The sequence below is a fragment of the Macrosteles quadrilineatus genome, unplaced genomic scaffold, assembly GCF_028750875.1.
Source record: "Macrosteles quadrilineatus isolate MER2022 unplaced genomic scaffold, UCM_ALF_1.0 Scaffold_1__1_contigs__length_201487025, whole genome shotgun sequence".
In the NCBI taxonomy this organism is placed as follows: Eukaryota; Metazoa; Arthropoda; class Insecta; order Hemiptera; family Cicadellidae; genus Macrosteles; species Macrosteles quadrilineatus.
Genome location: NW_026542594.1, coordinates 103,292,148 through 103,315,693, shown reverse-complemented (window position 1 = coordinate 103,315,693; position 23,546 = coordinate 103,292,148). Strand labels below are relative to the sequence as shown.

General features: G+C 34.4%; 1 protein-coding gene across 1 annotated transcript in view; it reads left to right on the top strand.

Moving 5' to 3' along the window:
• The first annotated feature begins 246 nt into the window (after window positions 1-246).
• The window catches only part of LOC129002080 (venom carboxylesterase-6-like), a 37,861-nt gene continuing 14,561 nt past the window's right edge, over window positions 247-23,546 (top strand). The window contains exons 1-5 of the mRNA XM_054429650.1: window positions 247-550; window positions 1,176-1,328; window positions 1,821-1,971; window positions 2,292-2,477; window positions 14,011-14,207. Of these exons, the coding sequence (XP_054285625.1) occupies window positions 362-550; window positions 1,176-1,328; window positions 1,821-1,971; window positions 2,292-2,477; window positions 14,011-14,207 (876 nt within the window). The 5' untranslated portion in view covers window positions 247-361. The remainder of the gene's footprint in view (window positions 551-1,175; window positions 1,329-1,820; window positions 1,972-2,291; window positions 2,478-14,010; window positions 14,208-23,546) is intronic.

Here is a 23,546-nt window from a genome sequence, read left to right as displayed (position 1 = left end):
ATAGTACTGTAGTATAATTATAAGAAAAAATTTTCAATGCTAAATCATAAAAAAAAACTCTTTTCCTGAAATGCCACACCCAGAAAAAAGAAACAAAATGATGTTTCAACTTGTTTACTAAACCGGTTTTCTAATCTGTAATTGTAATTATTTTATCAACTGGTTCTGCTTAGCCAGGAGATAGAAGTTTTAACCTCAAGGTTATCCAGAAAAATAAAAAAAGTTTCTTTTGTAGCTTCAGTCACTTCAAAATCACAGTTGGAGTAGGTTTATACTAAAGATCAGTTAACATTGTTATTATAAGTTAGACAAAAATACTTTCTTATGTAAGAAATTATTATTTGATTGTTACTTCGGCAATATGTTGCGTCTTGTTTTTGTTTTTTATTTTTCATTGCCAGTTGCAGTTTATTGTTCCGATACTCCAACAGTGCAAGTAGAGTTTGGCAAGCTCAGAGGTCATAACTTAGTGACAGCAGGAGGGAGGACAATTTTTGCTTTCGAGGGCATCCCTTATGCTAAACCACCAGTAGGGGAACGAAGGTTTAAGGTAAGCAAACATTGATTCCTCTTGCATTTAAACATTTAACCAACACATATCAACTTTTATTTCAAAATAATCATCATAATGTAAGTTATTAATTAAACTAATTTATTAGAAATATCCAACACCCTGATAATTTGATATATTTATTTTTAAAGAGCAATTTTTGTTTTTTGTATAACTGTATTACAGTATACATCATGCACTGTGTGTTGTCCAGTGTTCACATGGGCTAGTGCCTTGTACATAATGTAACAAAACCAAGACTTCATTGGTTAGTTTCACAGTTTGTCTGCTACCAACTAAGCCATATATATATGCATTTAAATGGATGGTATTTTGGACTCTTGGGACATATGGAAACAAAAAAGTAAATCGGTCCCAAGTCCAGATCTTACCATGATACCTACGGTAATAACATTCTTATTCCCTATGGGAGATGAGCACTGCTTATATCTTAATGTTTATCCTCTACCATAAATGTCTGAGCGGCTAGACACCCATGGGATGGAGTGTGGGACGATAGTCACCCAGGCAGTGTGTGTCTACAGTACGATATACTTATCTACTGAACGAGCCCATACTGGGAGATGAGGACTGCTTATATCTTAATGTTTATTCTCTGCCATAGGAGTCTGAGCCGCTAGACACCCCATGGGATGGAGTATGGGACGCTAGTCACCCAGGCAGTGTGTGTCTACAGTACGATCACATGACTTATCTACTGGATGAGCCCATACTGGGAGATGAGGACTGCTTGTATCTTAACGTTTATACTACACAAGTAAGTACTTAGGTTACTCTTATATTGCCTCATGTATATTCTATTGAGGGACTATACGTCTTAAGCTATTCATATACAGTACAAACATAAAATCTTGGGTATGTAATCACTTCAATCAATTTCAATTGAACTACAGCTATTCATTGGGCCCTTTCTTTATTTTTTTAATACCACGACAAACTCTTGTGATTTTTAGTTTACTGTATGATGAAAAATGAAAGTTTATAGACTTAATACTGAATTTTTATTGATAAACGATTTGGCACTCTTACCTTATTAAAAATTCAAAAAGTGACTGTAACACAAATGTTTTTTTCATACATGAAAACTCAGAGAATTTGAGATGGACATAACTGCATGAATAGTTAACAATTGAAGTACAACTGATGTATAAACCTATTTTTGTATGTCTCACTCGATATAAATGTAAACATATTTTAATTCTGTCAGCTTTACAGTTAAATAAATGTATCAACAGAATACATCTTACAGTTACCGAAAAAGAATGAACAATTGAGGGACGTCATTGTATACATCCATGGAGGAGCCTTCACCTATGGAGGGGGTCACCTGTATATGCCCTGGTATCTACTGGATCATGATGTTGTCTATGTATCTATTAACTATCGGCTCGGACCCTTAGGTAACTAAATTATTACTATCTCCATTATATTAGTTGCACTTCCATGACTTTGCATAGTTCATCAATTGATAGCCTACATTATTACAAGTTATCTTTATTTAGTCTTGGAGGTCAGGTGAATAAGATTAAATAATCTTACTTTGCCTGTTGAATGAGACAATTTGTCATCCTTGTGCATTTTCACACTAGTGGCAGTTGTTATGTTTGTTTTTAAATTTGATTGTGATATCTGTCTTCGTTTTAAAGTTATTAAGTTGTCCTAAGACTTGTATACATAATTTAGATTTAGTCAGATAGATGGAGGTCATATCATGTTGCAGGCTTCCTCAGCACAGAGGATGATGTAGTGCCAGGCAACAATGGGTTAAAGGACCAAGTGAGATCTCTGGAGTGGATACAGAGGAACATAGCAGCTTTTGGAGGCAACCCCCAGAGTGTGACAATCACAGGAATGTCTGCAGGGGGAGCCAGCGTACACTACCACTACCTGTCTCCTCGATCCAAGGGTTTGTACAGAACATTTTCACTACCTAATCGTGCCTTTGTGAGTTATTCTATGACCAAAGCGTGGTTTTTTAGCACTTCCTACTCCAACAAAACCTAGAAACTGTCCCTGAGATATACTGATGTTCACGGCAAATAAAGGAATCATTGGGAACTGAACCGAGCATAATAGATGTTCTGCTTTCAAGTGCAAAAGGAAGAAGATAAATAAATGGCCACAGGTTGATCCCAGGAATCAGTATTTACTTACCAGGCGATGACTATTAACATCTCACACTCGATAGTGCTACGATACTTTCTTTTTACATGCATACACGTTCCTTAAATGTCAAGAACATTAAATGTTCTTGTTAAATTTTTGCAATCCAGGATCCTGGCCCTTTGTCTCACTCTAAATGGATAATGACTGCTAACCGAACACTAAGCCTCTGCAATAATCAAGAAAATCCATCTGTTGAGTTCCAGAAAATAGTAATGTTCAATTGTTCATTTTAAAGTCATATATGCCAATGTGGTTTAGTATTAAACAATCCAAAAATTTCACTAACAGCCCTAAGCTTATGTACCAATCTCTTACAACCGTGGGGGAATCACATGACGACGCGCAGGTAACTGAAATGATAGTGCCACGCTCAGGTGAATTAGTATTATTACCTACTATTATTAACTGGACTTTTCCAACAAATCTATTGTTTAAAATTGTACTACAGGTCGGCCAGTGGTCGAAAACTCGACCAAAATATGTAATGTACAGACTTCTCTATTTTCACCCCATGCTGTAAATAAAATATGTGATGATAGAAATTTCTTCCATTTGTTTTGATTTTCTGTTTATATTTCGTTGTGATTTTGTCACCAGCATGACAACCCATACGGCCCATGCCATATTTTTGAGCTTATCCATCTATATAATTAATACGCTACATGAAACTTTGTCGGTTGAACTCCTCCACCATTTCTTAACCGATTTTATCCATTGACGTCTCATTGGAAAGAGCTTGTCGCGTAGATTTGCAAACTGGCCTTATATTTTTGTAAAAGTCCCTTGGGCTCTGCCCCAGTGGCTTTGAAAGTTCCCATGTTATCCTTATGAAGAACATAATTGTTTACATTTTGATCACGTATACCGTAATTTAATTGATGTTATTTATTTTTCAATTCAATGAAACACATTGAGTACATTTATTTACTACTAGTGGCTTGTAGGGACAATAGCCCGTAATTATAGTGTACAAATTATTAGTCTCGTGGGTTACCCTACCTCAAATTATCATTTAACATTTTTGTATATTATGATATGTATAATGGTTATTACATACCTGCATAATGCATTTTGATGTCTGCTCTGTTTAAAATAAAAATTCCAAAGGACATGCAGTGTGTTTATAATATAAACATTCTAATCATAGTAAAACTAAGGAACATTTTCCAATAACAATCTTCATGACTATTAATTTAATCTATATAGATTTCTTTAAATGTAGATAAATTCACTTAGAAAAACACATAGAGATAATGTCATAATCCAAATCGTAAAATGCTAAGGGGAAACCAGGATCACTCACGCAACGCACAAAAATCTCTATATTTTGCCTTGAACTGAGTGCACCACCTCGAGCTTCAGAAGTCTCTACTAAAAATAGTTTGTAATGAAATCTACATTTTCATTCTCAAATTGTAAAAGATGTTTACACATAATCGGAGTGATTGATCTTCGATTTTTGTAGCACTTTTCCTTACGTAAGTTTAAATACAAGCCAGCTTGACACAAAAGCATGGGTAAAGGAAGACTTGCAAATAACGAGTAGTTACTAATCTTTTAAGCATTCACTTGTTTTTATTCACATGTGTTTCAAACGTTTACTATAGGTTTACTTGAATAACAAGTGATTACTTTATTTATTCACTTAAAATAAGTAAATCTTATGAAAACAATACTCCCAATCAAACCAGCGACAGACGTGATGAGGTTGAGAAAACTCAAAATGCTGAACAGCATCGTAGACCATCTACCACCTCTGGTCTCTCATACGCCCAGGCTGCATCAGCAAGTAACATTGAAAACGACACTGGTCATCTAAACAAGACTTTGAATTCATTCTTTGACAGATTCGAAAAACTTATGATGCAGCAAGCTAACCAAATAGGGACCCTTTTAAACCTATTAACCACTGTTGTATCTAAATTAAAATGAACCAGTTTTTCAGAATAGGTCTCTGGAACGCCAATGGCTTGATTAACCATAATCAAGAACTCCGACTTTTCATTTCACAAAACAAAATTGATATAATGCTTGTATCAGAAATTCACTTCACAAACTTAAACTTGTTCAAAATTCCAAATTTTGTAATGTATCATACAAACCATCCAGACAACACTGCACATGGTGGAACTGCAATTTTAATTAGAAATCAAATAAAACATTATGAGTTGCCAAAGTTTCAACAGCCTCACATTCAAGCTACGAGTATTGTTGTTGAGGACTGGGCAGGACCAATATCAATTTCTGCAATATATAGCCCCCCTCGCCACAATATAATGAATCAAGACTTTACAGATTTTTTCAACACCCTCGGTCCTAGGTTTGTGGCAGGAGGCGATTATAATGCAAAGCATCCAATGTAGGGATCAAGGCTAGCTAACCCTAGAGGAAGGCAGCTTTTAATATCTATTAACAACAACAATATGAACTACTTGTCAACAGGCGAGCCTACGTACTGGCCCACTGATCCTCAAAAAACTCCAGACCTCATAGATTTTTTTGTGACTAAAGGTATTGGACAAAATTATACTGATGTCAAATCTTGCCTGGATCTTTCATCAGACCATTCTCCGATAATAGCAACCATAAGCTCAACCATAATTTATAAAGAATGTCACCAACTCTCTCTAATAAACTGACCAACTGGGAAAAATTTCGGCAAATTATGAATGAAAATATTTCTTTAGAAATACCCCTGAAAACGCCAGATGACATCGATGATGCGGTCAAGTTTCTTAATTCTACAATTCAAACGTCTTGCTGGCAATCAACTCCAGGCGACCAACAAAAGAACTTGAATCATATAAACTATCCAGTTGAGATAAAGCGGAGAATAGCGGAGAAAAGAAGACTAAGAAGAATATGGCAACAGTCACGTAACCAAAGGGATAAAGCCAATTTAAATAAAGCTTCTCAAGATCTAAAACGAGCTCTAAAGAATCTTAAAAATAAATGGTTTTGTGAATTTACTGCAAATTTGTCTCCAACTGAAAGTACAAACTATTCTTTGTGGAAGGTTACTAAGACAATGAAACAACCTAAAACTCCAGTACCCCCTCTACTTAAGCCCAACGGGTCATGGGCCAGAAGTAACGAAGAGAAAGCGACTTAGTTTGCTGACCACCTTTCATCAGTGTTCACGCCAAATACAAATTTGAATAACAACTACCAAGAAATTGAAGAATTCCTCGACTCCCCCAATCATATGTCATTGCCGATATCTCAGTTTCGATCTTCTGAAGTGATAAAAGTAATTAAGGGGTTAAAACTGCTCAAAGCCCCTGGGTATGATTTGATCACAGGAAAAACTCTCAAAGAACTTCCAAGAAAAGCAATTTTATTCTTGACCCTAATTTTCAATTCCATTTTGCGAACTGAGCATTTCCCTACTCAATGGAAAACATCTGAAATTATAATGATTTAAAAGCCTGGAAAACCACCAAATCAAGTTAGTTCGTACCGGCCTATCAGTCTCCTCCCCATTGCCTCGAAGGTTTTTGAAAAACTTCTTTTAAAGCGCCTTCGTTTTGTGATTGATGAATCAAACTTAATTCCTAATCACCAGTTTGGATTTCGGCAAGAACATTCTGCCATTTAGCAGGTCCATCGGGTGGTGGTTGTTATCAAAGAGGGTATCGAGACAAAGAAGTTTTGTTCTGCTGTGTTCATTGACGTGAGTCAAGCGTTTGACAAAGTTTGTCATACTGGTTTACTCTATAAACTTAAACGTAATCTTCCTCACACATTTTTCAATCTCATGAGGTCTTACCTTTTCAATCGACACTTCGGAGTAAAATTTGGTGATATTGTTACCCCACTTCACGAAATTCATGCAGGAGTTCCCCAAGGAAGTGTATTGGGCCCCGTTCTCTACACATTGTTCACGGCAGACCTCCCTGAAAATCCTAATGTCGAAATTGCAACATTCGCTGATGATACTGCTATTATAGCCTCTCATGAAAACCCTGTTATAGCTTCACAAATTTTGCAGACTGGACTCGATGATATCTCCGATTGGCTAAAAAAAATGGGGGATCAAAGTAAATGAGAGTAAATCGGTCCATACAACCTTTACAACAAGATTAGACACGTGTCCTCCAGTTACCCTAAACAACGTTCAAATCCCACAGTGCAATGAGGTTAAATAGTTGGGCTTGACCCTTGATAGAAGACTCACTTGGAAAAGCCACATCTGGAACAAGAGAATTTCGTTAAATTTAAAATTTAAAAATCTTTCTTGGCTATTAAATCAAAATTCTAAAACAACAGAAAATAAATTGCTTTTATATAAAACCATTCTAAAACCAGTGTGGACGTACGGTATCCAACTGTGGGGGACATCCAGTGAATCCAATCTGAACATCATCCAAAGATTCCAATCTAAAGTTCTAAGACACATTCTCCAGGCACCATGGTTCGTCAATAACGAAGTAATTCACAGGGACAGTCGAACCCCAACAGTCAAAGAAGAGATTTCAAAATTAAGGGCCAAATACTTAAAGAAATTAGAGTACCATCCTAACTACCTTGCTTTAAATTTATTGGACAACAGCAACTATACATACAGATTGAAAATATGCCATGTTTTGGACTTAAGTAGTCGTTTTTAGACTTTAAACTTTGTACCAAATATGCAAAGTTTGTGTGTTATCCCTATTGTTGGATAAAGACTAACTACTGTGTTTAAATTTGATCAAATTTGCTTATTGTTCTATTTTTTGTTGAACAGATTGTAAATTAAATAAAATGTTACAAAAAAAACAAAAAAAAACAAGTGATTGCTTGATTCCAAGAAAATACTAGAGATTGCTCCTGAATGTTTATAAGCAGATTTTAGGTAATATCCGTTATACCAAAGATTACACATAGCATGTGTAATCTTTGGTAATACATTTTGATATCAATAATTAAATTTTAAATAAGAATAGTACACAGAACGAGAGCTCGCCCCGTGGTCAAAAACTTGACCAAAAGTATGTTTTGTGCCAACTTCTCTATTTTAACCCCACGCTGTAAATAAAACATGCGATTAGAATTTCTTCCATAACCTTCTTTTGGTACAACGCGCGTGTAAATCGGCCCAGTAATATGGTCAGGCTAATTGTCATAAGTTTTCCATTAGCTTTTTAATATATAAGATTCACTAAAGGAATAGTAAACTTTTCAGGCACATGGGAAACATTTCATTTAACACAAACTGCATGTAAGTCTGTCCAATAGATCTCCAGATCTCACTCCTATTAGACTTAAAATTTTACCCCATGTTAAATTGTCGATAGATTTTTTAATTTCTGTTTTTATAACACTTAGTCAAGTAATATCTGAAATCGAAGCAAAATGGACAAATACAATTGGTACCAACCGCGTGTAATTCGGTCCAGTAGTATGGTCAGGCTAGCTGTCGTAAGCTTTAAAATTTTGTCCCATGTTAAATCTCCATAAGAAAAGTCTCCATAAGTATTTTCATATAATATGTTCCTAGAGGTCGCCCCGTGGTTGAAAACCCAACCAAAATATGTAATGTACAGACTTCTCTATTTTCCCCACACACTGTAAATAAAACATGTGATTGGAATATCTTCAATTTGTTTTGATTTTCTGTTTATATTTTGTTGTTATTTCGTCATCACATAACAGTAGAATCACACATTTAACATAAGGAACACACTTTAAGCCGGGTTTTCCTAGGCGCGGAGTCGGCGAGCGGAGAGAGGAATGCGGAGAGCGGACTCCACTTGTCTTAGCCCTAGTAGCACAAATATGTATTTTATAAATATTTTATATATTTAAAGTTGTATTTGATAGAACCTCAAATAAAATATATATATAATATATCTTTAATAATAGTTTGATATATTCAAATATATATTTAAAATATTACCAAAAAGCAATGCAAAATATAAATTAAATATAAGTTTTGAATATATAAAATAGATTCATAATATATATTAAAAAACAAGTATAGAATCTATAATATACATATTTTATATGTATATTTTTCCTATAAAATATTTGAAAAAATTATGTGTTGAGAATATTTTAAATATATATATAAAATATTTTTGAAACTATGTTATATATTTAAATTATTTATAAATATATTTTGAAACACGTCAGATATTTTTTATTAATAAAATAATATTATATTTGTAAAATATATAGCCTATAATCTTTTATAATTAGCAAATAAATAATTTGCATCTTTTTGTTTTTTATAGTGTCTATCAATTTATACATGCATTTTTTGTACCTATAATAATTGCTATTGTGAAAGCGTTAAAATTAAGTTAATAATAATACGTACTCTGAATGGTGTCACTCTATCATACACGTAAAGAAAAAAATAGCATATAATTAAGAGGCAGTATACATGTTCGACAGCTACATTTGGGTCAAACGAAAAAAAGTGTTGATGGGTTTTATTTTTTTAATTGCAATATGTGACAATGAATGTGATCATAGAAATCTCGAATGATTGGCTAGAAAAGGGTGCTAGTGACTGGCGACCTTTTAAGAAACTAATTACGGTTGTATATGACGTTCTAAAAATAATTATTTGATTTACATATGCCATAAATTACATAATATTTGTCATAGTATTTAAATTAATTTTTGTAGTTTACTGTATTTGTATTCGTGGAGACTACTCACTATTCACTACAGCACTATTCAACTCAACTACTTGATGCCAAAACATATTAACAGAATCATATTATAATGTAGTATCAAAAATATTTCAAGTATTGCAACCATTGCAACTGAGGGCCACTCTTTCACCATTTGAAAACTAATGCTAACAACAGTCACAAGTAGCTCAGAGGTAAGGCAGGAGGCTCATAAGTCGAAGGACCCAGGTTCGAGACCCACCCGGGCTGAAAAATTTTTTTATCCAGTAATTTTTTCAAAATTTGTTTTTATGAACTATTTAATCAATTTAGTCAACTGATAATTGTGTTTTTCATACTAAATCTTTATTATTTTGTGTTTTTATGTTTAGGCCCCATGGGATGTTTGGAAGAGATATTAAATACATTTTTTATTTAAATATTATTCACTAAAATATATTATTGGAACATATTTTTTAAATATTTAATAGATTCAAAAACATATTTTTTATATATTTAATATATTTTAAATCTAATCTATAAAATTCTCGTGTCACAGTGTTTGTCTGCAAACTCCTCCGGAACGACTTCACCGATCGTTATGAAATTTGGTGTGTAAATTCTGTATGTATGCGAATCGGACGTAAACTATTTCCCGTTTCGAAATCCTTAAAAGGGCTCCGCCCCAGTGGCTCTGGAGTTTCCCATGTTAACCTTATGAGAAATGGAATTAATGAATCTTAACAGCTGTTTCAATTAAACAAGTTGGTTCTGTTCTATGATGTTCAATAGCATTAAAGTTACAAGGATTACCAACAGGGTGCAGCACTATAATTTATTTTACATTTATGACAACAGCTAATTTGCAACCAAAAGGTGAGTGAGCGTAGCGAACGAACTTCAACCTGGAGGCGAGTGAGCGTAGCGAACGAGCTAACCTGAAGGCAAGTGAGCGCAGCGAACGAGCTCCAACCTAAAGGTGAGTGAGCGTAGCGAACGAGTTCCAACCCAAAGGTGAGTGAGCGTAGCGAACGAACTTCAACCAGGACGTGATTGAGCGATGCGAACGAGATCATCTTGAAAATTAAACGTAACGGTACTTTCTTTCCATCGGTCTGTCTTAGGGGAAACCTATAACTTAGGCGATACGAAGTTCGCCGGGTCAGCTAGTATTATATAAAATTGACATTAATACACACTTGAGATATATAAAATAGATTTTAAATACATTTATTCATATGTATTTAATATATATTTGTGCTACTAGGGTAGGCAATTTAATGTTACTGTTTTCCTAGAAGCGGAGCATAATGCCATGTTAATTTCAATTCCGCTCTCCGTGTTCCTCTCTCCGCTCGCCGACTCCGTGCCTAGGAAAACCCAGCTTTAAACATAAATGCAAATTGTTAACAACAACATTTAATCAAAGAAAAATTAATTAGATAACAATATAACAATAAGCTGTTGAATTATTAACACATGTTTCGTATGATTAGATTATGCATACTGGTAAACCAATTATTTCCATCTATAAAAATAATTGGTTTTTCTTTTCCGAGTCGGGTTAGCTCTTCTACCCGACCGATTTTCATAATTTTGGCCTTAAACTAAAGGTATGGAAGTACCGCAGATTTGCCATCAAGCATCGGCATTTATTTTGACGTATATTTCGAGTTATGCACAAACTGCCTCCCTGTACATTTCTTATGGGAGTTAAATTTGGTTTTTTCGAGTTCAATGTTTCGCAGGCGGGTGATGGTTTACAGGAGGGCTCTTCTACCTGCCCGATTTTTATAATTTTGGTCAAAATAAAGCTATGCAAGCACATATTTGTCATCAAGCATCATCATTAATTTATCTAATGTATTACTCGACGAAAGAATTTTTTCTCTTCAATTAAAGATGTATTCCAGCAGTTCTAATTACATTATACATTTTGGTCTAAAAACCTTAAGTAAAATACCAGCTTTCATTTGAGCTATTGATTATTAAGATCGGACTACCTAAAGCACACTGCTGAATCACGAATCAACAATAAATACAATCGTTTTAGTACCTATCTGCAATCAATGATACGTAACTCTATTTTTATTTAAGTTATTTTATATGTCTTGGTCTTAAAATACTTCAAAGGCTTTCACTTGAGATATTGATAGTTTTAATCAGTTAAGTTCAAGATACTGTATCGCTCAATCAGAAAACATAAATTTAATTATATCCTGGATATTGAATGAAGTTTTAGATATATTTACTCAATTATAATTACGTTATTCTATTTGTTTTGACCTAAGAGCCTTCAGTGAAATACCAGCTTCCCTTTGAATTATTGATTATTAAGATCGGACGTACTGCTAAATCACGATCAACACAAATTGTTAAAAAAAATGGAGTTATTTATCATCGATTTATAGCCAAACGATCTTGCTTTGCAACCTCAACAGTACTTTCATAATTATTTGCAAATCTTCACAAATTAGGCTATCCAATGACCTATTAATTAATAAAATCGGTTCAGTAGAACTGTAGATTTAATTGTACAAAGTTTGAACACAACATCTTTAATTCAGTATTTTCTCACTACTATAAATTTGGAGGTTTTTGCAAATAACTTTGAAACGGCAAGGAAATCGACCAAAGTGGAAGGTGATATTCTGAAAGAGAATAAAATTTCCTACAAATTACTATTATGAATTTCTTGAAAATACTCAATAAAGGCAGCCTAAAGTTTTCTACAAATATAAAATTGAAAATATAAACCTGGAATAAAAGGAGTTTTAAATGTATTATTTTAATTTTTTTTTTACCTTAAATATCTAATAAAATCAAACTTTCATAATTATTTGCAAATCTACACAAATTAGGCTTTCCAACGACCCAACAAAATCGGTCCGGTAGAAGTCTAGATTTAGTTGTACCATAGACAAAAAGAATGAAATTTAATATTTAATTCTTTTTGTCTATGGTTGTACAAAGTTAAGCAAAAATATATCTAATTCAGTATTTTCTCACCACTATAAATTTGGAGATCACTTAGATTATTTTCAATATCTTTTAAATGGAGGGAAAATCGACCAAAGGGAATGTGATATTCTGAAAGAGAATAAAATTTACTACAAATATGCAATTCTTGAAAATACTTAATAAATTCAGCCAAAAGCTGGCTACAAATAGAATCTTGAAAACAGAAACTTGACAAACCCAGTTTTTAATGTATTTTTGTTATTTTTAATTTTTCACCCCAAATATTTATTAAAATCACAATTTTATAATTATTTGCAAATCTACATGGGTTAGGCTTTCTAATGACCCATTAATTAACAAAATCGGTCTGGTAGAAGTCTAGATTTAGTTGTACAAAGTTTAACAAAAATATCCCAAACTTAATATTTTCTCATTACTATAAATTCGGAGGTTGCTTAGCTTTTTTACAAATAACTTTTAAATGGTTAGGAAATCGACCAAAGTGGAAGGTGATATTCTGAAAGAGAATAAAATTTCCTACAAATTGATACCATGCACTTCTTGGAAATATTAAAAAATGGCAGCTAAAAGTCGCGCCCAAATAAAAAGTGTGAAAAACACCGTTTTCAATGTATTTCTTATGGAAAACACGTTTTCTTTAATTTATCACCATAAATCATAATAAAAACAAACTTTCATAAATATTTGCAAATCTACACAACTTAAGCTTTCCAACGACCCATTAATTAATCAAATCGGTCCAGTAGAACTCTAGATTTAGTTGTACAAAGATTTTTAAAACTGAATTATATATAGAATAGATTCTGCTCATCTACAGGTAAATATCTTTCATTTGGTACCAACCACGTGTAATTCGGTCCAGTGGTATGGTCAGGCTAGCTGTCATAAGTTTTGCAGAAGTGTTTTAGTATGTAAGATTATTCTAGATTTTTTGCAAAATTTGCAGCCAATGACATATTTAAATATCAATTCCTAGTGTCTTTTAGATGACATTTTATATTGAAAATATTAAATTACAAAATTATGAAAATTGCCAAATTGAGTTTTCATATTTTCTTCAAACTTTAGAGCACATGATTGACCGGAAGAAAACAACCGAAATTTTTTATATTTTTACCCCGTTTTGGTCTTACAATTCAGCACTTTTCTGAGGTATGTGGCTAAAAAAAATCACAACCTACCCTTACTGTAGGCGAGAGTTAAGAAGTCCTCTGAGCCAGAGCGAATGCAGCAATGTTGGAATGTTGCCGTGCGGTATTTGCAGGTGCACCACCCTCTTTCAGCACGGGGATGTGAGCCCTGGCTGCCGCGTGGAACATGAGCATGTGTCGAGCCGTCCAGTAGCAAAGCGCCTGCATTTTTAGAATAGGCCAGGGCTCAGGGGATATCTTAACTCTCGCCTACAGTATATACTCTGCCTCACCCTATTATTTTGCATAGTATTCTACACTACACAGGATGGAAACGGTACATAAGAGCAGCAGGAACAACTGTATGTGCTCTCATAGTAACATTGTAGATGCTGCAGTAGGCTATATAGACATCCAATGTATACAGCAAAGCTCTTGCTTGTTATTCTGTGAGCCAAAATAAAGTGTATGCCATTTGTTCAAACCGCCGTAAGATTATATGCCACTACTGGTTTTTGTATAGTAACCAATAATGCATGTTCTCTCCTACGTCCAGGTCTGTTCCACAAGGGAGTGTCCATGAGTGGCTCAGCACTCTGCCCTTGGACACAGACAGAACAAGTAACTTTGAGGGCTCACACCCTCGCCTCGGCCCTTGGATGTCCGACCACCAGTAGTCAGGAGATGGTCAACTGTCTGCGGAACCGGCCAGCTAGGAGAATCGTGAGGCTTGTCCAAACTCCTTTGTTTATGGTGAGTCTTGGTAATTATCTATCAATTATCAATCATTGAGATGGGAACTAAGTGCATATTTTAACCCAAATATGTGTGAAGGATGACTGTAGAATGGTATGAGATTGAATAATTTTTCACATATTCACAGTAGGTAGTACCTAATTATAGTCCATAAAACAGTATTAGTAAATTTGTAAACATCTACATATTTTAGTTTCTAAAGTGTTTTTTTTTTGTCGGTACATCATAACTTCCTTAATTCTTCACTAATTTTCATAAATGAGGTATAATTTTAAAGCTTTTTTTACCAACTACACTAGGGAAGTATACAAATCACTCATTTTCCAATAGGTTTTCGTAAAATCAATCTACAGGGTGAGGCAGTGAGAGCACCCCAATTTTCTTTTGTTGTCACACTATAAGTAAAGCAACAATTAATTAATGAATAGCTGTGCTTATAACATCAATTAAACTATGCCATTTTAGTAAATATTATACCTGAGGCTATTAACACTGAGATTTTGATGTGGAAACCTATTTTTAAAATAGTGATTCTTGTGCGAAAACCCAGAGATTGTTTGGACCACATTCCATCCTTGGTCAACATGGGGCTGTTCCAGATTGGAAATCCATTGGGTAAAATTATTTAGGATGGACGCTTAAACCATTAAAAATAATAAAAATAACCTATACAATTGGTGGGTACCGTAAAACTCTTTGTACACCAGCAAATGTAGAAAGAGTGTAAGTCGCAGTAACTCAAAGTCCAAAGAGATTTGCCAGGAAGATTTTGTTGTTGAAAGCTTTACGTTGGCTCCTTTTGGGGGGGGGGGGGGTATTCTTATAAGCTAGGTACTTGAAGTCACCCCACGGATTTGCTTGAACCGAAGCTAAGAATTGTCCAAAAACTAAAGTGATTCCTGAAGAAATGCTGGAGGAGTATTTGATGGAGTTTTCAAGTGACTAAAAAGGAATGTCAAGTAAGGACGTCAAATTGCAGGATTTTGTATTCAAGAAAATGGAAAAACAACTTTTGTTAAGTTAAAATGGCAAAAGATAAGCTGTGTTTTTATGTGCTATTTATATCCATAGGGTGAATATTATTGAGTTTGTACTACACTGTACTTATAAATTGGGCGCTTTCATTGCCCCACCCTGTATTATATCACTAGTTGTACCTGCGGGCTTTGCCCCGTTTTACTTCATAAGTGAGCTCGTTCGCATGGCTCAATCACGTCCTGGTTGAAGTTCGTTCGCTACGCTCACTCACTTTTAGGTTGGAGCTCATTCGCTGCGCTCACTTGCCTTCAGGTTAGCTCGTTCGCTACGCTAACTCGCCTCCAGGTTGAAGTTCGTTCGCTACACTCACTCACCTTTTGGTTGCAAATTAGCTGTTGTCATAAATGTAAAAGAAATAATAGTGCTGCACCCTGTTGGTAATCCTTGTAACTTTAATGCTATTGCACATCATAGAACATAACCAACTTGTTTAATTGAAACAGCTGTTAAGAAATTCCTTTGAAATATGAAAAATCATAAGGTTAACATGGGAAACTCCAGAGCCACTGGGGCGGAGCCCGAAAGCCCGATCAGAATAAAAACTACTTAGTTTTCCTATTTAATGCCCAAAGAATCGGTGTACCGAATTTCAGCCTCCTAGGTAAAAGGGAAGTGGGAGAATTAGTGATGAGTGAGTCAGTCAGTCAGTGAGGGCTTTGCCTTTTATATATTTAGATTCTGCAAGTAATTTAAACTTAATATGTTTATTTACGTTATTCGATCAGCTGAAACATGTGAATTAAATTAACCAAAAGAAACAAATACTTATTTCTCAAATCTGAGTGTTTTGTTTTGAGTTCATCAATGGTGACCATTCCCACGTATTCTTACGGAGAATACTTAAACTGTAGTAGTTAAATTGTTTATTAATATATATTGATGAAACTTGTCAAATTTATAAATTTCAAATTAAGCTACTAATCTATTCTATATATAATTCAGTTTTAAAAATCTTTGTACAACTAAATCTAGAGTTCTACTGGACCGATTTTATTAATTAATGGGTCGTTGGAAAGCTAAGGTCGTGTAGATTTGCAAATAATTATGAAAGTTTGTTTTTATTATGATTTATGGTGAAAAATTTCAAAAAAACATGTTTTCCATAAGAAATACATTGAAAACGGTGTTTTTCACACTTTTTTTTTCGGTGCGACTTTTAGCTGCCTTTTTTTAGTGTTTCCAAGAAGTGTATGGTATCAATTTGTAGGAAATTGTATTCTCTTTCAGAATATCACCTTCCACTTTGGTCGATTTCATCACCATTCAAAAGTTATTTGCAAAAAAGCTAAGCAACCTCCGAATTTATAATAATGAGAAAATATTGAGTTTAGGATATTTTTGTTAAACTTTGTACAACTAAATCTAGACTTCTACCGGACCGATTTTGTTAATTAATGAGTCATTGGAAAGCCTTACTCATGTAGATTTGCAAATAATTATGAAAGTTTGATTTTATTTAATATTTGTGGTGGAAAAATCAAAATAACAAAAATACATTAAAAACTGTTTTTTCAGGTTTTTATTTTCAAGTTTATATTTGTAGTCAGCTTTTGGCTGCCTTTATTAAATAATTTCAAGAAATACACAGAAGGTATTTGTAGGAAATTTTATCTTCTTTCAGAATATCACGTGCATTTTCTACGATTTACTCACCATTTAAAAGTTATTGTCAAATTAGATAAGTGACCTCCAAATTTTTAGTTGTTAAAAATACTGAATTAGGGATATTTTTGTTAAACTTTGTACAACTAAATCTAGACTTCTACTGGACCGATTTTGTTAACTAATGTATCTTTGGAAAGCCTAATTTGTGTAGATTTGCAAATAATTATGAAAGTTTGATTTTATTAAATATTTGTGGTGAATAAAGAATAAAAAGCAAAAATACATTAAAAACAGTTTTTTTATAGTTTATATTTTAAAATTTCTATTTATAGTTAACCTTAGGTTGCCTTTTTTGAATATTTTTCAAAAAACACCTAAGAGTACTTTGTAGCAAATTTTATTCTCTTTCAGAATATCACCTTCCACTTTGGTCGATTTCCTCACAGTTTAAGAGTTATTTGCAAAAAAAGCTTAGCAACCTCCTAATTTATTGTGGTGAGAAAATATTGAATTGGAGAGATTTTTGTTAACTTTTTACAACTAAATCTTACCAATTTTATTAATTAATAGGTCAATAAAATCTGTGTAGATTTTCAAATAATTAGTAAAGTTTGAGTTTTTTTATTTATGGTAGTAATACGTTTGCCGGTATGAATAATCTAAAAATGTTTATGGTAGTAATAATGGGTTAGCCAGTATGCATCATCTAATCATATGGAACACGTGTATTAACCTATAGTTTAACAGCTGATTGTTATTTCCTTGATTTTTCTTTGTTTACATTTAGTTGTTTACTATTTGAATTGGTGGTTGAGGTCCGTAAAGTGTGTTTCTAAAGTGATGTTTTTAATCTGTACCATTAATAAGTATTGGTAAGTTAAGTGATGTATGTATTTCATAACAAAAAATTATTATTTTAAACTGTCAATTATAAATTATTCAAATTTAATTTATAATTCACAGTTTAAAATAGTATTTAATATTCGTTATTTTGAACTGTTAATTATAAACTCAATATTTTACATTAGTTGAAAAATGAATAACTTTACTCTTCACTACATGGTTGGTGATGGAAACTGTTTCTTTAGAAGTGTCTCATTTTTATGCCATAAATCTCAATCCAGATACAGTGATATACGATCCACAGTAGTTGATGAAGTCGTCAATAACTGGGACTACTATTGTCCTTTTATCGTAGGGGATAAGACATATAGACTAGAAGTAAAAAACGCGACGGAATACAGAAATATGATGACCAAAGATGGGGAATACGCCGGTAATGTCGAAATCGAAGCTGCAGCAAGAGTTTTTGACTGCCAATTCAAAATATATGCTGAGAAATTGGATTATTTTGTAACGGTTGGTGAAGGCACAACGATCTATAAACTACGATTCTCAGGAAATGTGGATGCTGGGCGTTACGATGTTTTGATAGACAATAGTATGCCTGAGAATCAAGAGGATGTAATCTTACCTATATCAAAACGTGGCCGTGCATCAAAAAATAGAAAAAGTAAAACATGTTCTGGCAGACGTGAATCAACAGGTCATAAAAATAAATTGAAGAAACCAAATTATAGTATGGATAAAGATTTACTCCAAGGGGTAAAAAAGTGTTTATCAAGCAATCAAAAGGATGGAGACCCAGAAAATGAAAAAGAAACAGAACAAGATAGTCTGACCAACACTTCACTCAGAGATGATGCAACTTCCTCAACCTGCAAACGAGGACGTCCAGGAAAGAATAGAAAAAGAAAAACATGTTCTGGCAGACGTGAATCAGCAGCTCATCACACAGGTCCAGCGGAGAATGGAAAAAGAAAAAAATGTTATGGAGACACAGAAGATGAAACAAAACAAGATAATGTGACTAACACTTTACTCGAAGATGATGCAGCTTCCTCAACCTGCAAACAAGGACGTCCAGCAAAGAATAGAAAAAGGAAAACATGTTCTGGCAGACGTGAATCAACAGCTCATCACACAAGAATAGGAGGGGGAAATAATAGTGATGTAAATAATAGTTTACAGCTACCTATCACTTTTGTGCCTGAAGCCTTAAAAGATATAAACGATGAAAGTGAAATAAAGTTAGACTCATGTGGTAGGCTTAGTGAAGTGTGTGAATTCTGTGGTGCTAAACACTTTGTCGGAGAAAGACCTGGTGATAAAATGTTTTCTAAATGCTGCTCAAAAGGAAAATTTACATTAGAACGGATTCAAACTGCATTATTACTTGAACAGCTTATGACTAATAACAATATTTATTCCGATAACTTTATGTACAATATCCGTTCAATTAACAGCTCCCTGTCTTTTGCTTCGATGGGAGCGCAAATAGTCCCCTTCATTGTTTTAGAATAAATGGCGCTTTTTATCATCGTGCTGGTACATTACATCCTGAAAATGGAGAGCAGCGTAAATATGCTCAGTTGTACATACTCGATCCTGATGAGGCTACTGCTCAAAGAATGAAAATCAAAGAAAACTCTGGATGCAATGAACATTTATTACAAACATTAGGCTTATTCATGTCAAAGTATAATCCATTTGCAGAAGCCTGCAAAATGATGTATGAAGTAGAGCAAGAATGCATGCAGGACACTTAAGCATAAGCGGATAATGGTCCACAAGCAGATCTTCATTATCCTATTGTTATGAACATATGAATCAGTTGTTACCATAGCAACCAAAATGTTAATCATCAAATGCTGTTTACTTTTCTATTCTGATCTTTAATATAACACAGTTACTTCTATTTCAACACTCTGTCTTTTTATATTCTAATATTTCCACTCGAAAGTCATCTCAGTTGGTGACGATTTGGTAAAAAACTATTATCAATTCTTGTTTTATTCTATTATTTTCAAGATATTTTATTTTGTTAAACATTTCAACTTAAAATGAATGAAGAACAATTTGAAAGACTCATGAATGTTTTGGCTGCAGCTCTAGGTAATAAAACTTCAACTCCTCAGATCAATCCTTTTGAACATTTTGATCCAAATAATGATAAATTCAAATCATATTTGGAACGTTTTGAAAATTATTGCAATTTGAAGAACATTAAAGAAGACAAGATGAAAGCTCAACTCCTGTGCTCATCTATTGGTAAGGAACATTACAATAATTTGACAACTCTTTTAGGCCCAGACAATCCTGTAAAAGACTTACATTTTTCAAAATTAATCTAACATTTCACAGTGATGTTGTCACCTACAGTATCTCATATTGTTGCACAACACTATTTCCTCAGTGTTTCACAACAGTTGCATCAATCTATCTCTGATTTTGTCACAGTCCTGAAAGGTAACCTGAATGATTGTAATTTTTACACTTCTTGCAATGAATGTGAAAGTAAAATTTCAATTGCTGATGAATTTCTCCGCCCTCAATTTATTAGAGGACTAAAAGACAATTGGATACGTGAACAACTTCTACAAGACACTAATCTCAACAGTTTTGACTCACTCCTCAAGAAAGCAATTGCCCTAGAAGCTTCCCGCTATGAATCAAATAAAATTTGTAATCCTGTCACACAATCATCAAGTGAAAATGCACATACACACAAAATTGATAGGCATTCAAGGTCTAAGACAAAGGAATATCAAAGTTTCAAGCAATTTAAGACTCCCAAATATGATGACCGCGTTTCCAATAGATCTCAATCACAACATTTCCGTAACAAAAGCTTAAAAAGACACGTTGACTACAAAGCTTTGGGTATTGATGGACTTTGTTTCAAATGTGGTCGATCAAACCATCAGTCTAATGAATGCAAAACTAATCGGAATTATCTTAAATGCACTTCCTGTGGAAAACAAGGCCACGTATCAAAAGTGTGTATAACGTCTCTACTAAAGAACTCTAAAACAAACACCCTGTTGTCTCACTACACAGAAGATGAATCCAGTCACCCAGATGAGTATGGAATCACACAAATCAACAATGTGGAAGATCTTTACATAGTAGGACCAGACTCGGACAAATACATGGTTACAGTCACTATCAACAACAAGCCTCAAACATTTGAAGTAGACTCTGGTGCACGATTTTCCTTAATCTCAGAAACGGACTTTGATAAACTTGGACTTAAAGTGCCACTTCAACCAACTCCTATCTCATTTCGCTCCTACTCTGATCATATAATAAAACCTAAAGGTAAAGTAACTGTCTCAGTCTCTTCCAATGCAAAATCACTAAATGCTGATTTATTTATAGTACCTGCAGGTCATTCTGCTTTGTTAGGACGAATTTGGATTCGTGGACTTGGAATTGAACTCAGTGAGGTAGACAACAGAAAGCAATCACCGATTAATACAGTTGATGTTAATTTAGTACCGTCTCTAGAGGATATATTCGAAAAATACTCAGCAATTTTCGAAGAAAGAATCGGATGTGTTCCCAATGTTAAAGTCAAACTCCAACTCAGAGATAATGAAAAACCAGTATTTACTAGGGAACGTGATGTCCCTTTCGCATTACGAGAGAGAGTAGAAAAGGAACTTACAACCCTCGAGTCTCAAGGAATCATAACTCCAGTCGCATCAAGTGACTGGGGGTCACCATTGGTTGTTATCCCAAAGCCAGATGGAGGAGTCAGACTATGCGTAGATTACAAGTGTGGGGTTAATTCAAAACTTGTCTCATCTAACCACCCCATTCGACGCATTGATGATGTCCTACATAGTCTCCGCGGATCAAGATACTTCTGTAAGTTGGATCTTCATAAGGCTTATTTGCATCTAAAAGTCGATGAAGAGGGAAGTAAGATTCAAACAATATCAACCCATAAAGGAATGTTCAACATAAATCGTCCCAGTTTTGGAATAAAAACAGCCCCTTCTGAGTTTAATCGAATTTTGTCACAACTATTAAACGGATTATCAAAGGTAGAAGCATACTTTGATGATATCATTTGTCACGGTGAAACTCTCGAAGAGTGTATAAAGAACCTTATTGCATGTTTGGAATGTCTCAAGAAGAATGATCTACATCTTAACAGAACAAAATGTGTTTTCTTCAAGGAAAGTATTAATTACCTTGGACATGTAGTGTCATTCAATAAGATTCAAAAATGCCCTAAAAAGGTTGAAGCAGTTACTCAGATGCATCGACCTCGAAATGTTGATGAGTTAAGACGCTTTCTTGGCTTAGTTACATACTATGCAAAATTCATTCCTGACTTCTCTTCAAAAACACATCCACTACGATGTTTGCTTTGAAAAGGAGAAAAATTCTTTTGGTCAGCTGCTTCTGAAGCCTCATTTCTGAATCTGAAATCTGAACTTTGTAGTGATACAGTTCTTATTCCTTTCGGCCCATCAAAACCAGTTATTCTCACAACAGATGCTAGCCCAACTGGAATTGCTGCAATACTCAGTCATGATATCGATGGTCAAGAAAGACCAATTGTATACGCATCCAGAGCATTGACCCAGGCTGAAACCAATTACAGCCAACTTGATAGAGAAGCTCTAGCAATCATCTATGCAGTCACTCATTTCTATAATTACGTTTTTGGTAAAAAATTCACTCTTGTCACCGATAATGAACCATTGTCACATATCTTTCATCCAGGACGTGCCCTGCCACGAATGACATCATCTCGCCTATTGCGTTATTCTTCATTCCACAGTGGTCTTGACTATACAGTTCGATGCAAGAAAGGGAAAGACAATGAAAACGTGGATTGTTTGTCTCGAAGCCCAGTTCAATCATCAATTTCATCTGAACTAACATTCGACAAAGAAATAAACACAATCAATGCAGAAACCTTACTTCAAATCTCCAGCACAGTGATAACCGCAGAAGCGATCAAAGAAGAAACAGCAAAAGACCCTGAGCTTCAAGTTCTTTTGCATGAACTGAAAAATAGTCGCAAAGATAGCCCTTACATGATCTCAGACAACATACTTTTCCGATCAGATCGAGTCGTAATTCCCAAATGTCTTCTAAATCAAATTCTAAATGAGCTCCATGAATCACACCTCGGAATTACTAAAATGAAACAGCTTGCTAGAAGATATGTATATTGGGAAGGTATGGACAAACAAATAGAAAGACTAGTGAAAAGCTGTGAAGCTTGTACTAAAGTTCGTCACAATCCACCAAAGGCTCCGGTACATCCGTGGGATCAGCCCGATGATAACTGGGAAAGAGTGCATATTGATTATGCCGGTCCATTGGATGGAAATTATTTCCTCATGTGTGTAGATGCAAAATCAAAGTGGGCAGAAGTTCGCATTCTCCGAAATGCTCCTTCCTCAGCAACGACGATGGCACTACTTGAAAACATTTTCTCAGTCCATGGGTACCCCTCGTTCTTAGTCTCGGACAATGCCACTATATTCAAAAGTGAGGAATTTATCAACTACTGTAAAGAACGTGGGATTTTCCAAAAATTTACTGCTCCTAATCATCCTGCAACAAATGGCCTGGCAGAAGGAAACATACAAACTTTAAAGAGAAGACTTATTGCTGCTGCCGATGATCCAACCCCAATTACCACAAAGCTACAAAACATTATGTTCAGATATCGAGCAACACCTTTGGCATCAGGCAAGACTCCAGCAGAGTTGTATTTGAACAGGAAGATTCGGATTAGACTTGACACACTTCTCCCTAACCCAAAGGCAAAACTTCCATCAAAATCAATTGCTCCTCTTCGCGTCCGCTCTCTTAAAGTGGGGG